General features: G+C 52.8%; 2 protein-coding genes and 1 long non-coding RNA gene across 8 annotated transcripts; 2 read left to right on the top strand and 1 right to left on the bottom strand.

Annotated features, from left to right (window-relative positions):
* The first annotated feature begins 208 nt into the window (after window positions 1–208).
* LOC132335025 (Fc receptor-like protein 5) lies at window positions 209–3,856 on the top strand. 6 transcript variants are annotated; one of them, XM_059861151.1, is made up of 9 exons: window positions 209–325; window positions 956–1,012; window positions 1,100–1,330; window positions 1,549–1,803; window positions 2,620–2,736; window positions 2,820–2,903; window positions 3,289–3,310; window positions 3,401–3,480; window positions 3,566–3,856. In XM_059861151.1, the coding sequence occupies exons 1-9, from the start codon at window positions 277–279 to the stop codon at window positions 3,673–3,675; spliced, it is 1,005 nt and encodes a 334-aa protein (XP_059717134.1). In that variant the 5' UTR covers window positions 209–276; the 3' UTR covers window positions 3,676–3,856. The 6 variants fall into 6 exon arrangements, with proteins under 6 accessions (XP_059717134.1, XP_059717129.1, XP_059717132.1 ...); XM_059861146.1 differs by having other exon boundaries at window positions 210–325; window positions 2,431–2,736; XM_059861147.1 differs by having other exon boundaries at window positions 225–325; window positions 992–1,012; window positions 2,431–2,736.
* Window positions 3,857–5,443: 1,587 nt separating this feature from the next.
* Window positions 5,444–12,231, bottom strand: LOC132334923 (uncharacterized). Its single transcript, XR_009488565.1, has 2 exons — window positions 12,129–12,231; window positions 5,444–10,757 (listed from the first exon to the last, which is right to left on the bottom strand). It is a non-coding gene; the product is annotated as an uncharacterized LOC132334923 (long non-coding RNA).
* Window positions 10,028–13,194, top strand: LOC132334922 (olfactory receptor 6M1-like). The gene is made up of 2 exons (XM_059861045.1): window positions 10,028–11,409; window positions 12,997–13,194. The coding sequence occupies exon 1, from the start codon at window positions 10,028–10,030 to the stop codon at window positions 11,006–11,008; it is 981 nt and encodes a 326-aa protein (XP_059717028.1). The 3' UTR covers window positions 11,009–11,409; window positions 12,997–13,194.
* The last annotated feature ends 2,713 nt before the right edge of the window (window positions 13,195–15,907 follow it).

Below are 15,907 nucleotides of genomic sequence, written 5' to 3'. Positions count from 1 at the left end.
CAGCACCCTCATTCACAAGGGACCCCATCCCTGGGATCCCCCCATTCCCCTGGACATTCTTCCCTAGCTCCCCAAAACCCCCTGAGCCCCCCACTCCTTGGAACCCCATGTCCCACCTTGTCCCACCCGCCCTTGTCCCCTTCCTGTGCCCAGCTTGTGGTCACCCTGCCCCACCAAGGGCCACCTCCACGTGGGGACAGGCGTGACCTCACTTCCTTCCTCTTCATCCAAAGAGCCGCCAGCCAGGGGAGTGACAGCGAGTGACAGCCAGTGCACATGGCTGGGGACACCGGGATTGCAGGGAAGGTGGCACTGCTCCTGTGGGGTGAGTGCCCTGGGCACGGGCCTGAAAGTATGGGGATAGGGCAGGGAGGGGGCGCAGGGGGGCTGCTGGGTCCCCCAAGGTCCCCAATGCCAGCAGAGCCACTCCGTCTTACCCACAGTAGACCTTGGTGTGACTGTGACTGATGTGGGGTGGGTTTGGGGACAGAAACAGGGGGCAGGAATTTGGGGATGGGGATTTGGGGACAGGAATGTGGGACTGGCACCTTTGGGCTCAGGTAGTTTTGGGGATAGGGCCAAGGGAACTGGGATGCAGGGACCGAAGGGGACAAGAACCGTGAGGATGTGGCCATGGGGATGGGATCATGGGGATAGGATCATGATCTGGTGGGGGTGACCTGGGCACGCATGGGCTGTGTCTGTGGTGTCCTTGTGTCTGGGGTGTCCACAGTGTCCCCATGTTCTGCCTCAGTGGTCTCAGTGTCCCTGTTCCCAAGGTTGCCGTGCCTCAGGGATGTGGTGCATGGGTGGCTGTGACACAGACATGTCCCCCTGCCTCACCAAATCTTTTGGGGACCACCCCCATGCACTTTCCAAAAAGAGCTGCTGTCCCCATGGGGACAGTTCTGGACAGCTCTCACATCCTGTACCCCGTGTGCCTCTGTCCCCTCAGTGCCAGCCTGCCCAGCCCTGTCCCTTCTCCCTCCAGCCCAGACCCTCGGCCTCGCTGGTGAGTCCTTGGGGGATGCCATGTCCCCACAGCGCTGTTCCCACCCCACGCTGGCCCTGGCAGGCTGCTGTCCCCTGTCACCCGCAGGGGCCCAGACCCCCCAGCTCCTCGTGGAACCCCCTTGGACGCCGCCGGTGGTGTGGGACCGGGTGACACTGACCTGCCAGGGCTTGGGGACCGCCGGTGCCACCACCTGGTACAAGGACGGGCAGCGCTGGTGGCAGGAGAGACATGACCGCCTCAATGTCACAGAGAGTGGCACCTACGAGTGTGACAGACCTGGCACTGGGCTCAGCCCCCCTGTGACAGTCTTAGATGGTGAGGGGGGATCTTAAATGGTCTGGGTGGCCCCTGACAGGTCTGGGTGGGCTCCACTCTGTGGGTAGCTTCACACCCCTCGTGTGGCAGGAGCCTGTGCCCTGCACACAGGGACATCCCAGTGCATCCCAGTGCACCCAGATGTCCCCAGTGCCATGGGGACCCACCTCTGACCAATCTCGAGCCCCTCAGTAAGATGGGACCCTCCTGTCCCACAGATGATCTGGTGCTGCAGGTGCCAGCACGGGCGCTGCTGGAGGGGGACACGGTGACACTGCGCTGCCGGGGGCGGTGGAACAGCCCAGTCACCAAGGTGCGATTTTTCAAGGATGAGAATAATCTGACGAGGTCCCTTAATGCGACCGAGCTGTCCCTGTCCCCCCTCCAGCTGAACCACAGCGGCAGCTACCGCTGCAAGGGCTGGGTGAGGTCCTGGCCGTCAGGCTCAGCAGCAGTGACAGTGACAGTGCACGGTGAGCACCCCCACGGCTGGAACTCCCATCTCCTGTCAGCCCCAAAGCCACTTCCCAGTGCACTCTGAGTCACAGTCCTCACCTCCCCTCTCCTTCCCTAACTCCTTCCGGTGCCGGTGCTGGAGGGTCCCCCAAGCTCACCACGGGGTCCCCCCTGACTCTCAGCTGCCTCAGCACCCCCAGCCCCCTGCGGCTCCAAGCCTCCCTCCTGCACTTCCCCTCCTGTTCTACCGGGACAGGCAGGTGGTGGGGGGCCCGCAGGGGTCCCCGCAGCTGCTGGTGCCTGCCGTGGGGGTCTCCCACTCAGGGAATTACAGCTGCGATGTGCGCTCCGAGGAGGGTAGGGCTGTGCAGAAGAGCAGCACCTGACTCCGTTTCATGGTGAAGTGAATGTGGGGATGGGCACGGGGACCCCCATTGCCTCCTCTTGTCCCCTGCCTGGGTGCGTCCCTGTCCCCCTGACACATTTCTTGGGTCTCCTCTCCTCTGCCCTGTGTCCCCTCACCCCTCCGTGGTGTGACCCCATCCCCGAAATCCCCCATCACACCCATCCCCCCTGTCCCTATCCCCCCCCACATTGGCTGCCAGCCCCTCCCTGTGCCCACAGCCCCCTCTCTGTCCTTGCAGTGCCCGTGGCCAATGCCACCATCACCCCCGGTTCCCTGTCACACCAGGTGCATGCAGGTGACCCAGTGACACTGCACTGCTTAGTGCAGGTGGGCTCAGCCCCTGTCACCTTCACCTGGCTGCGCAATGGGCAGGAGGTGGCCCGGGGTCCCCTTCTGGAGTTCAGGGTCACCAATATGGGACATTCAGGCACCTACCAGTGCATGGCCACCAACCAGGCAGACGAGCATTGCGTGTTCCGGGCACTCAGCCCAGAGCTAGCCCTGGAGGTGACACCACGGGATACAGGGACACACAGGGATGCAGGTAAGGTGACACAAGTTCACCAGGGATTGCAGGATCCCTGTGCTGATGGGTGACCCTGATGTGTCCCCCTCTGTTTCTTGCAGTGGCTTCAGGGTATGGTGGGGCCCTTTTGTTCCTGCTCCTGCTCGTGGGTGTCATTGTGGCCTGGCACCGGTGGCACCGTGTGGGTGGGTGGCAATGGAGAGACCGGTATCCCAGGGAGCTGTAGAGGCTCCCAGAATTGGGGAACCATAATGCAGCTCCCACAGCCCTAGAACTGTGACCTTGGTTGGGGGTCCTGTAGGGTTTGGGGTGGTGCTGGAGGGTCCTGCAAGGATGTTGGGGGTTCTTTCAGTGGCCCCGGGGGCTTTTGGGGGGTCTCTGTCCCTGCTGGGCTTTGGATCCTTGAGGCGGAGTTGGTTGGGGGCACTGGGGAGATTCATCAGTTCTGGGAGACTTCAGGGATGCTTGGGGGACCTGTGGGAAATTGAGGGTCATGTGGGGGTTCAGGAATCCTGACAGGGTTCTGGGCACTGGGACCCCACAGTCACCCCTCTCCTCTTTCCTTTGCAGCTGCCAGGAAGAATCAGGAAAGGTGAGTGGGGGGCCCAAAACACACCCTCCCCTTTTACCCCATTCCCCAAGACCTCCCACTCCCTCCCCCACATCCCCTTTATTCCCTCAGGGCCCCCCCAGATCCCCCACCCCCCCCAGAGGAGGGGGAGGTGCTGTACACCCACGTCGTGGTCACCAAGAGGGCAGCAGGTGAGTATGGAGGGAACACACGCAGAGGGACATGTCACCCATGAGTGTCACCCCACCCAGATCCCACAGCCCGTGTCTCTCGCAGTGTCCCCCCGTGCCACCACACTCCAGGATCCCCAGGTGACCTACGCGGAACTGCGGGGACCCCAGGGGCAACCGCGGGAACCCGGTGACACCTACAGGAATGTGCTGTGACACGCGGGGGAACTGGGGGGCACTGGGGGTCCCCACCCATGGGCACCCACTCGTGTGTGTGCTGCCACCAAAACTGCCCCTCTTCCTCCCTGTGGAGGCAAAAAGACCACAAAGGGCTGAGAAAAGAACAATTTCCTGCAACAGCAACGACAGAGAATAAAACCAACAGCAACAGCAACAAGGTTCAGAGTCCAAAGGGTCACAAAAAGGAACAACTTTCAGGGAAAGCCCCCAAAAAGGAACAAACCCTGGATTTTTCCCCCAGAACATTTCCCCCATCAGAGGAACCTGGCAGGGCCCTGGACCTTCACTGCTCTGATGGCCAAAGCAGCCTTCAGGAAGCTCTGGATTCTCTTCTCCCCTGTCCCAAATCCCTCCTCTGCCATGTGCCCCACACGAGGATGTCACAAAGGCCCGTTGGGGGTTCCAGAGCCTCCCCCTTTGCCAGGGCAGTCAGGATCAGGCCATGGTGCAGGGTGGGGTGCCAGAGACAGGAAAAGTTTGTTGTCTGGAGACATTTTGGAACACCTGTGTGTGGCAGGGGTGGGTCAGGCCTTGCTTTTGATGAGCCCAAGTCCTGTCTGTCCATCAGTCTGTCAGCTGTGGCACATTGGGGACAGTGTGACACTCTGCCAAAGCCAGCTCCTGAGTTTCTGGGTGACCAGAAGTGCCACCTGGGGAGAGTGCCCTTGGTGGCCTGACTGGCTTAAAGGGCAGAGCATGAGGTGGCCCAGTCCCTGAACCTATCTCTCTCTGGGGTGTCTGTCCCCTCCATGCTGGAACCCAGGAGTTGGCAACTCATTTAAATGAGAAATATCTGCTGAGGAAAGTGGGAACGTTCCTGGAATGGAAAGAAGACCCATGTTAAAATTTTTTTTTAGTTTCAAAAATGATGGGGCTTCTAAGCAAAAGTGCAAGAAAAGGAACAACAGCTCTTTACTGGAAAATTTATAAACCAGAACAGAACAAACAACACAAAACCAGAACTTTCCCTCCCACTCAGCGCTGTTGGTTTTTGTGGCAGTTATACCCGCGGCCAGCTGGGGGCGCTGCAGGGAGCACTCCCGGCCAGCAGGGGGCGCTGCAGGGAGCAGTCCCGGCCAGCAGGGGGCGCTGCAGGGAGCACTCCCGGCCAGCAGGGGGCGCTGCAGGGAGCAGTCCCGGCCAGCAGGGGGCGCTGCAGAGAGCACTCCTGGCAACAGGGGGCACTGCAGGGAGCACTCCCGGCCAGCAGGGGGCGCTGCAGGGAGCACTCCTGGCCAGAAGGGGTGCTGCAGGGAGCACTCCCGGCCAGCAGGGGGCACTGCAGGGGGCACTCCTGGCCAGCAGGGGGCGCTGCAGGGAGCACTCCCGGCCAGCAGGGGGCACCCCGGTCGAGCTCCATCCCCTCAGGGGCCATGGCGGCCTCACACGGGAGGGAGGAGGGAAATCGCTCCTTTTGCAAACTCACAGGCACCAATCGGTCCCAGCACCACCACCAGCAGCGGGCAGATGCCGCCAAGGGAGCAGGTTGCATCCCAATGCCCACTGGCAGTGTTGCAGTGTCCCGGGGCCAGGCAAACGCCCTGCGCAACACCCTCAACTGCTCTCCATGATCCTGAAAGGAGGGAAGGCATTGCCTGACTCCAGGCAGGTCTCGGGCCCACAGCAGCACCTCTGGTGCCTTTACACCACAATTCCTGCAAAACTTCAGCCTTTCACTCAGGTTAGGAGGGCAGGGATGTGTCGGTATAGAGCATGGCACAGCACAAAGTACCACAACTCCATCAGAAGGGTGCAAGAGAGATTTATTATAGCAACATGCTGTTTTTATAGTTTTTCAAGATATTTACATTCACTCAACATACACATTCACTGCCCATTGGTTATAAGAGAGAAACAAAATTCTCAGTAGGTGATCAGGGAGCCACGTCACTCTGTGAGCCAGCTAGGGTCTGTATCTCTTAACTTTCTCTCCTTCATCACATCTCCATCGTGATAACCTTGGTGTCTTCCTCAGGAGAGATATGGGGCTTCCCTTTATATTCAGGAGGCCTTTGCTAGCTCACAAGAACAGTACAGAATGTCTTTCCTACAATTCCCCCTTTTTGTATTTGACACACAAATACAACTTCTAAGGACTTCTGCAGGGCCCTTGCAAAAATCCAAGCAGACAGAGGATCCATTCTTCATTCACTAACAGATAACCAACTTCTACCAACTCCACAACACACACCCTCACAATCTTAATGTTCATATACAAACAAGGCACAAAAAAAAAATCTTCAAATACCGTTACAGACCTCACAATTTCCCAATGACACATTTCTAGCAGAATGACACCTTCACCTCTAATCCAATAACTTTCTCCACACAGAGTCAGAGACCAAGTCATCTGCCTAGTCACCACTCAGAACTCAGTAGCATCCACTTAACTTTACAACTGGCTGCTGCTCTCATAATGGGCAACTAACCTAGTTGCTCAAAATGTGGACTTCAGCTACTAATTCAACCCCTGTACAAAGGCAACACTTCTCCCTTAGGTACATCAAATCCCCCTATTTTGGGACTGTCGGTGCCCTGCAAAAGGAAATGGTACACGACACATTTCTCAGTACTACCAACCTCTCTAAGAGAATTCAAGGAAAAGAAGCAAAAGTAACATCCACTAACTTAAATTTTGGATTTTCAGGGTAAGCTTATAACTCCCTTTACTCTGTCTTGAATTACCATCTTTACCACACATTCCTTGAGGGTCCATGCTTCCATCCACCTAATAACCAATGCAATTACCTACTCATTTTGCTTCCACTGTAGAACCACCCATCCTGTCCTTTTCTGTGTGCTCCAAACAAGGTTTGACACAACGGGCAGAGACCCATTGAGGGCCATTTTCTGTTAAAACACACGCGTATCCTCTTCCCCATGTTACTAATTCCACTGGGCCAGACCACTTTCCCCTGATTAAATCTTTCACCCATACCTTAATGCTTTTCTTGAAGTTCGGCTGTTTTGAATTCAAAGACAGAAAATGGTAGAATATAGGAGAGACTTGTAAGTCACGTAAAGGACGCAGAAAGTTTGGTGTTGGGAGACCTGACTGTAGAGCACCCATTGCAGCCATCACAGTGTTTATGCGCCACAAATCGTGCAGAAGTCTCCACTTTTTTGATTTCTTTTTTATTACAAATACAGGTGTATTCCATGGGCTAAATGAGTTTTCAATATGTCCAGCTAGTAATTGTTCTTTCACTAAGCCTCGCAGGGCAAGAAGCTTTTCAGGGGGCAGGGGTCACTGACCAATCCAGACAGGCTCATCTGTCAGCCATGTCAAGGACACAGCCGGACGTTTAAGGCCCTGCATCCCAGTGGCCCCCACTAAAAATCCGCGGTAATTTTAACATCCCTTTGGGTTAAGCAATCACGTCCCCATAAATTAGACTCAGCATTAGTAACACAAGGTCTGATGTTAGCTTGTTGGCCTTCCGGATGTGGTACAGTGATCATAATAGCAGATAAAGCACCAGCAGTTTACCCATCTAACCCAACACCTCCAAAGGTTGATTGAGTGAGGCCAAACAAGCTGTGAAATTATAGTTACATCTGCTCCTGTGCCAAGTAAACCTGATCTAGCTGTAGTTTCTGGATGACATCCCTTAGCAGTGACCAAACATTGAATTACCAGACACTCATCTGTCACCTTCTGAGTCCAAAGAACCTGAGGTGGTCCTGTAGATTCAAAACCTCCAGTGCCACGACTCCGATCCACTATACCTGGAACAGAACTCATGGTAAGAGCCTGAATGAGAGATGCAGGACTCCAGGCAGCTCTCCAAAATGCAGTTTGTTACATCCAAGACATTACAGCAGTCCAGGGTTGTGGGTGACAGAGCCTGTGCATGCAGGTGTCAGCTGTGTCAGCTCCAGCTGCAGGCAGGCCTGGAGACCTGTGTCCCTCATTCAGGCTCTGACTGATGGTGCCGCATGTTGGGCGCCATTGTTAGAGCCTGAAGGAGAGATGTGGGAATCCAGCAGCTCTACAAAATGCAGTTTATTCCATCCAAGAGGTTACAGCAGCCTGGGGTCTTAGGTGACAGAGCCTGTGCCCTCAGCTGTCAGCTCCAGCTTCAGGCAGGCCTGGAGACCCTCAGTTTAGGTTACAATGCATTATATACTTTTCTTTGCTGAGCATCTTAATACAGCAGAACCAATCTATACCTTAACTTTTATCTGTAGCTTTTCATAACTACTGATTTACCATATTCATGGTGCTATTCTCCAATCACTAAAAGTTAGGATGTTACAATTTAAGCTAGAAGTTGGTTTTCAGTTTTCTTGCAGTGGAAAATTCGGAGACCTTTTTTTCTACTTGCAATATCTGCTGACTTGTTTGTCTGTGGAATCTTTCTGCTTGGTAAAAACATCTTCTGGTTTGAGGTGGGTTTATCCTTTGCTCTGAGTCATAAAAACCCCTTCTAACTAACATACCCTTTGCCTCCTTGGTTATCCAGTAAGACTCAGCAATTCTTCTATATCAAAACTTGCTTCCATCTCTATTCCCTCTTCAGGTTCTACATTTAAAAATCTTTCTGCTAACCATCTGTATCTGTGAGACTTTCTTGTCAAACTTTCACCCTTCCCAACACAGGGAAACTGAATTATGGAATAACTCACATTGGAAGAGTGTCCCTTGCAACAGAGCCTTCAACTGCATGAAATGTGGCTTCACTTAAAGCTGTTCTGATTGCTTCTGTTAATCCACCTGCCTGTGGTCTCTGGAGTGTGGAAGCATCTTAAATAATTGTAATTTTCTCAGTTTTAATTACAATTAAGTTTTAAATTTCAATTTAAGTAATTGTAATTTGCTCAGCTGTGCAGCAGAAGGTGCTGCAGGGGTCTCTGAAGCAGTCAGAGCCTCCACCCAGGGTGGTGATCACTGCATTTTTGCACAAGAATCGGCCTGGGCACAGCAGGATCTGCTCATCTCTAGGGCTGCCCCGAGTCCCCACCTGGAAAGCTCCCAAACATTTCAGTCCCACACTTAATTTCGAATGTGACTCATTTTTGCTCATTTTGGAGTTGGTTCATTTGGAGGGCTCTCGACTGAACTCAGTCACTTGGTTTCAAGTTGATGGCCTGTCTCAGACCAGTCTCTCCTCTGCTCTGTGTGGACAATGAGGTGGGAGAGTCCTTGGGCCACCCAGGGGACCGGTGACTTCAGTGCTCTGGTTGCACATCAACGGAGCTTTGTTTCACTGCTTCAGACCCTCCCTCTCCTCTTCTCCCCAGGCATTTTAAAAATTCCTATTTTCAAAGTCATCTGCTTCGCTCTTCTCCATGTCTAAAAGCAAACAAACAAAAAAAAAAAACCTGAAAGGGAAAATACCAGTTTTAATTGCATATCTTTTTCTCATGTATCTTTTCTTAGCTGTGTATTTTGGTTTCAAAACAGAGTAACTTAATTACTTCATTAATCAGGGATTTGAGAGTAAGGGGTTTTGAGACTTGAAAAGTAAGTTTCACCTACTCCCCTGCTGACACCCAGGAGAATTTGTTTTCTCAAGGCTCCCTCTGTAGCCAGTGGAGACAAGAGAACATTTGGAGGCTGGCTGCTCCCAACTGGCACACAAAACAAAAGTTACAGATCTCTTCCTGGCACTTTTCTCTTGCTCTGCACTCGGGTTATTTGATAGCAACAGCAATGAAGGACTGCATGGGAACAGGTGCATTTTGGTGCAGACAGGTGACAGCTCAGATTGTGACACTCTGTGTGGATCCATAATAAATTCCAGTCCTCATTTAGAGTACTAAAAAACCAAGCTATACTTGGTCCCTATTCTGCCCTCCCCATTCCTTTCCTGAAGACCCAGAGAGGGAAAAGCTGTGGAAGAAAGCAGAGGATTGCAAAAGAGATACTTGGGATTGCTTATTTTGGAATCAACAGATCCTCAGCGACTCCAAAGGCAAGTACTGAAAAGTAGAAACAAGGACGTTCAATGCACAGATTGGATGTAATTTCACAGTTTAGTGTTTGTGCTGTAGGTGAGAGGTGTTTGGCACATGGGTGTGACAGATTTTGCAGTAGGTCTGAGTGAGCCAGGAATTTCCCAGGAATGGGGGGAAATAGCCAATAGCTCTTTAGAATGCTCTGTCTGGGGAAAGAATTCTTCGGGGGTGTTTGGAAAAGGTAGAAAGAACACAATAAAATCCCTGGGGTCTCTTCCTGAAGTGGGAAACTGAACAATCAGGGTGTGAGAATTGTTTGAAGCACGACCTCTGCGCTCTATAGCAAGACTACAGGAAAAGAAAGAAGCAGAGAAAGAGGGATAGAAATGTTTGTCCAGACTGTGAAATTATCCCACTTGTTTTTGCCATGTTCCTGTCTCAGCAGGATGAGCTGGATTTCAGCATGGGACCAGAAAATGAAACAGCAGTTACTGAGTTCATCCTAGAGGGTTTCCCAGAGCTTGATCCAAGACTGCAGGTATTCTCCTCTCTGGTCCTCCTGCTCATGTACCTGACAACAGTGATGGGGAATGCAACCATCATTTTCCTCGTGTGTGTGGATCACCACCTGCAAACCCCCATGTACTTTTTCATCAGCAACCTGGCCTTCCTGGAAATCTGGCTTACATCCTCCACAAGCATCAAATTGTTTGTGATGCTGAGTTCTGGCCAGAACGCTCTCTCACTAAGCAGCTGCTTTGCCCAAAACTATTTCTATTTTGCCCTGGGCTGCACAGAGTTCATTCTGCTCGTTGTCATGTCCTTTGACCACTATGTTGCCATCTGCCAACCTTTGCAATACGCTGCCATCATGAAGCCTCAGCTCTGTGTCCACCTGGTTGTTGCTGCTTGGGTCCTCGGCTTTGGCCTGCAGAGCTACCGGCTGCTCTTCCTCTCTGAGCTGTCTTTCTGTGGCTCCAAGATCCCCCATTTCCTTTGTGACAACTCCCCCTTGTTCAAACTCTCCTGCTCTGACACCAGCCTGCTTTGGAAAATAGACTCTGTCTTCTTATCCTGTGTCGTGCTGGGTTCCTTATGTTTGACTCTGGCATTTTACATCTGCATCCTCCTCTGTGTTCTGCATCTTCCAGCAGCCTCTGGGAGGAAGAAAGCTTTGACTACGTGTTCTTCCCATCTCGTCACCTTATCCATTGCCTATGGGAGCTGCATTGCTCTCTACACGTGTCCTGCAGAAGCTGTTTCCTTGAGCACCAGCAGAATTGTAGCTCTGCTGAACACAGTCCTGTACCCCCTCTTAAATCCATTCATCTACAGCCTTCGGAACAAATCTGTGATCCTGGCCCTGAGCAAATCCATTGCCAGGGCAAGAACAAAGCTTTTCCCCTAACCATGGTGCATTTCTGGAAAGCCACCCCAAGAATCTGGTGCCATCTGTTACACAACACCAGTGCCTGTGAGTGCAGCCTCCAAACAGGGCAGCCTCAGGAGACCGGTGCTCCTGCGGGCTAAGAGATAAGAGACTCATCTGCACACCCAGACAGGGCACCAACAACGGCAGGAGGAGAAACTCAGTTCATTCTCTGCCCTGGCTGCTGGCAGGGCCATTACTGGAGAGCCACCAGCTCACTGAGAGCCCATCTCCAAAAACAAAGAAGAGCTCAGAGGAACAGTGGCAAGTGACAATCCAAATTACAGCTCCGGGGCAATGGACGCCTTGTCCAGCTCCTTCCCTGGGACAGCCATCAGCCCCAGTGCCCAGGTCTGGAATCCCAAAGCCACAGAGAGCAGGTGGGGAAGACTGGGGGGAACTGGAAGGGACTGGGAATGAACTCAGATGTATTGGGACGGACTCGGCTGTACTGGGAGGGATTGGAGGGGCACTGGGGTTCTACTGGCTTCTAAGTGGGATGAACTGGTCTGTACTGCGGTTGTACTGGTCTGTACTGGGGATGAACAGGGCTGGACTGGGAGTGACTGGAGAGGTGGAATGCGCTGTTCCCGCCTCCGCCGCCTGCCATTTGCCGAGGCTCCCGCCCATCACCGCTCGCAGCGAATCAAGACCGGGGATCCAGGCCTCAGGGGCGGTGCCTCATGTCGGCGCCATCTTTTGGTTTTGCTTACAATTCCCGCCATGCCCCGCGGCTCGATTCAGCCCTATTGGAGCCGGGACTACAACGCCCGTCATGCCCCGCGCTACACAGCCCCCCCACCCCCCCCCAGCCTTCCCCCCGGGATCCGCCCCTCATCTGTCCCGTAAGTGTCCCCCAGACCATCCAGGATCCCTCAGTGCCCCCTCAGCGACGATTCCGGACCCCCCCTTCGGACCCCCTGAGTGCTCCCAACCCCACAGATGCCCGGCACAGCCACTTCTGGGAATTCATCTCCTCTCATTCCCCGCTGCCCCAGAGCCCCTCAGAACACAGTCCCGCGCCTCAAAAACCTGCAATGCCCCGCGCCGTAAAGAGCCCAGATAGAGCGTCCCGAGCTCCCCCCAAGGGCTCCCGAACCCTTTACGTTCTCCCGAGGACTTCAAGTCGTGGCTCAAACGCAAAAGAGCCTTCCCGAACCCCGAAACGCCCCGTTCCAACTACTTCGGGCACTACAGCTCCCATCATGCTCCGCGGCGCACGTCCAGAGCTATTTCAGGCAAGACTTCATCTCCCGTCATACGCCGCGCCCCGCAGAGAGCCACTGCAGCTGCGTCTCGAACTCCCGTGATGCTCCGCGGCCCCGTTAAACCGAATGATACCCGCGCCTACAACTCCCATCTCCCCCGCGCCCCAGAGAGCCCCGTTCGAGCCCCCCAAGGGCCCGCCCGGACCCCGAAGGGCCCCAAATTCCCCTCCCTAACCTCCAAGGGCCCCCTGCACCCCCAAGTGCTGCCCCGGACCCCGAACTGTCCCTCAGAACCCCTGAGTGCCACTCCAAGGGCCCACCTGGCTCCCCCAAGTGTCCTCCAGACCCTCAAGTTCTCTCTGAATTCCCTCCCCAGACCCAAAACTGCCCCAAATGTGACCCAGAACTGTCTCCATGGACCCCAGAGTGGCCCCTTTTACCCTGTGTGAGAAAAATATTGTAAAAAAAGATTACAAAAGGACTGCAAATATTACTAGTTACCATAAAGAATAAGAAAAAAATAACCAATAGGGATTAATTATTAATGAAGGGAATTGTGTTACTTAGAACCAATGACCAATAACTTGGTTGCTAAAAATGTATAGGTTTTTTAAGAACAGCATAAAAATTTGGTAATACAACTATAGAATAAGATTTTTATAAATAAGAAAAAGATAATTATTATTTTATTAGTAACTTAAATTTCATGTTATGGAAAATTAATTTTTTTTTTTTTTTTTTTTTGGATGTCATTCCTAGGTGGGCGATGTCAGACATGGTGAGGCTGGGGGTGAGGAGCAGCTTGTCCAAACAGGCTCAGCCTGCAACGTGCTCATTCTTCTCCCTGCCCAGACCTCCTAAGGAGACATTCAGCATCAAGATCACTGGGGGAATGCTTCTGTCATCTCTTGTCTGAAATGAAAAGTAAAAAAATATTTCCTTGACTAAAACCAAAAATCACTATGTGCACTTTGAAATCTTCCTCCTGAAGAGAGCTCCAAAGTGACTCCAATCACTGCACAAGCCCTGGAGACTCAAAGACAATGGAAGGAAGACAAAGAGCTCCTGAGGGCTTTCTGTATTTTAATCAGCCCCACGGTGGATTTGGGGCTGGGTCCAGGAGCCTCAGGCACTGAGAGAAGGATGAAGAAGCTGCTCAAGGAGTCAGCAGCAAAACTCCACGTGCCTTGGAGCATGGCTGGGCCCCAGGGAGGGCAGGGAGTGCCAAAGGCTGCCCAGGGAGTGCTGAGAGCAGATCCTTGGGGCCAGGAGTGCAGGGAGCCCAAGGCTCTGGGCAGGGAACTGCAATGCTGAGCAAGGCCTGGCTTGGCTGCAGGAAGCAGAAAGGCCAAGCCCTGAGCCCAGCCTGGGCCAGCAGGGCCTGTCCCTCACGGCTGGCTCGGGGCTCTTTGTGGGGCAGGGGGATGTGAGGGGCAGCAAGGACAAACGCCATCAACCCGTGTGACACTCCAGATCCTCAGGGAACCGAGGGCCAGAGTGACACAGCGGGGCCTCATGGAAACAAGAGGCCTTTGGGAGCCTGCGGGGCTCTGACACCCCAGAACACTCAAATGCTGGGGGTGGCCAAAGGCTTCTTTACTCAAGTTTTGTGTACAGGAGAAACACCAACCAGATATTCTCAAGAGGTCAAAATGAAACAAAATTTTACTGGCAAAGTACAAAAATCCAAAGAACTTTGGAAAAGGATTCAATGTCACATCCGATTCAACATAAAACACTTATCATTGCAGGAACTTCATTAACTTGGCCCATTGAACTTGGAAACCTTTAAACAATTAGGTTGTTGAGGTACCCAAAAATGTTCCATAAAAAGAGCATTAGAAGGAGAGGAAAGAGAGAGACAGAAAGACAGAAGCTCTATAGAAGGACACGCATATGGCTCCAAGTTCCTGGGGTTCCAGTGTGGATGAGACCCAAACCCCAGGAGAAGGCAGGGTCCATACCAGGGGCTGACCTTGTGCTCTGTGTTTTTAAGCCGCTGGGCCTTTGTGGGGCTCCCCCCAGGTGGGATTTGTGATTGCTCAGGCAGTCAGGGCTGGCTCAGCGCTGTCCCCACTGTGTGACTGATTGACAGCTCATCCCAAGGTGTCTGAGGACATTGATCTCATCCAGCCTCAGACAGCGACCATGGTGACACTGGGGAACCTCATGGAACTGTGGGTCAGTTGTGACAATGCGGATCCAAGGACACCAGGGTGACACTGGGGAACCTCATGGAGCCAAGGGGCCCTTGTGACAGAGTGGGGCCCCATGGAAATGAGGAGTCCATTGTGACTGATAGGGAAGATTCTTTACAGACAGTTCGATGGGTGAAGGTTTTGGTGTTAACATCTTTGAAATGGTCTTAATGTCTCCATTAACTTTATTACAGAGCCCAGACAGCTTGGCTCCTGAAACAGACACGTGGGTCTGCACGAGCTTGAGTTTATGAACTTTGGGGTAAAATGACAGGTTCAAGAGGGGGAAATGCGACAGATGGTTTGGGAAGGCTGAACCTTCCCAGTACCTCGGCCAATGGGGACAGGAAGAGGGCAACATGTGGCCAGGAGTTTGGATAAAAGGAGGCTGCACCCTCTGGAACCTCGAGAGAGAAAACCCCGTGGGTGTTTGCCCTGGTGGACTCTTTCCCTTTATTGGAATAAAGTTACAGGACTTCTCTGTCTCCTTTATGGACACTGGCTTTCCATAGTGTGACACTTTGGAATGCCACGGAACCAAGGAGCCCTTGGGACATATCAAGACCCCTTTGGAACAAAGAATCCATTGCTGACAGTACAGAACTCATGGAACCAAGGGGCCATGGAGGCAATGCAGATCCAAGGACACCATAGTGACACTATGGAACCTCATGGAATCAGAGACCATTATGACACTCTGGTGCCTCATGAAATTAAGGAGACAGTTGTGAAACTCAGGGACCCTATTGAACCAAGGGTCAAGAATGAAGATGTGGGGCCATAGAACCAAGGAGCCATTGTGACATTGCAAGACCTCATGGAAGCAAAGATCCATTGTGACTCTACAGAAGCAAGGGGAACATGGTGACAAGGAGAATATTGTCACACTACAGGGATTCATGGAACCAAGGAGACCATTGTGATACTGTGGGACCCCGTGGAACCCAGAGAACATGGAACAGGTCTTGACTGTTTGACTGGCTTGGCCTTCTCGGGGCCCCCTGACAGGTCTGGCTGACCTTGGCATGTCGAGGCCTGCTTCTCATCAGCCCCTGAAGCACTGGGGCTCTGTGCTCTCCTTCCTGTGGAAAGAACTGTCCCTCTTTCCAGGTGTCCATTGCCAAAATTGGGATTCCTTCTCCATATTTCCTTGTATGCACAGATTGTTCCCAGATGAAATCTGCCAGGACAGACAGACCTGGCTGGCTTGACCACCCTGAGCCCACCTCTATTCTGCCTTTGAAACACTGGGACCATGTGCTTTTCTTTCCTATGGGGAAAAAAAAGCACTTTTCATGTCTAGGTCCCCATGGCCAATGTTGGGAATCCACCTCCTGAATTCCATATCCAAGGATTTCTCCCAGACAAAACTTGCTAGAAGATACAAGTCTGGCTGGCCTTGGTTTCCTGAGGGCTGTTTCTCATCTGCCTTTGAAACACTGGGGCTCTGTGCTTTCCTCATGAAAAGAACT

Source organism: Haemorhous mexicanus, chromosome 16, assembly GCF_027477595.1.
Source record: "Haemorhous mexicanus isolate bHaeMex1 chromosome 16, bHaeMex1.pri, whole genome shotgun sequence".
NCBI lineage: Eukaryota > Metazoa > Chordata > Aves > Passeriformes > Fringillidae > Haemorhous > Haemorhous mexicanus.
The sequence above is the reverse complement of the archived record's forward strand: the minus strand, read 5'-3'. Positions and strand labels throughout refer to the sequence as shown.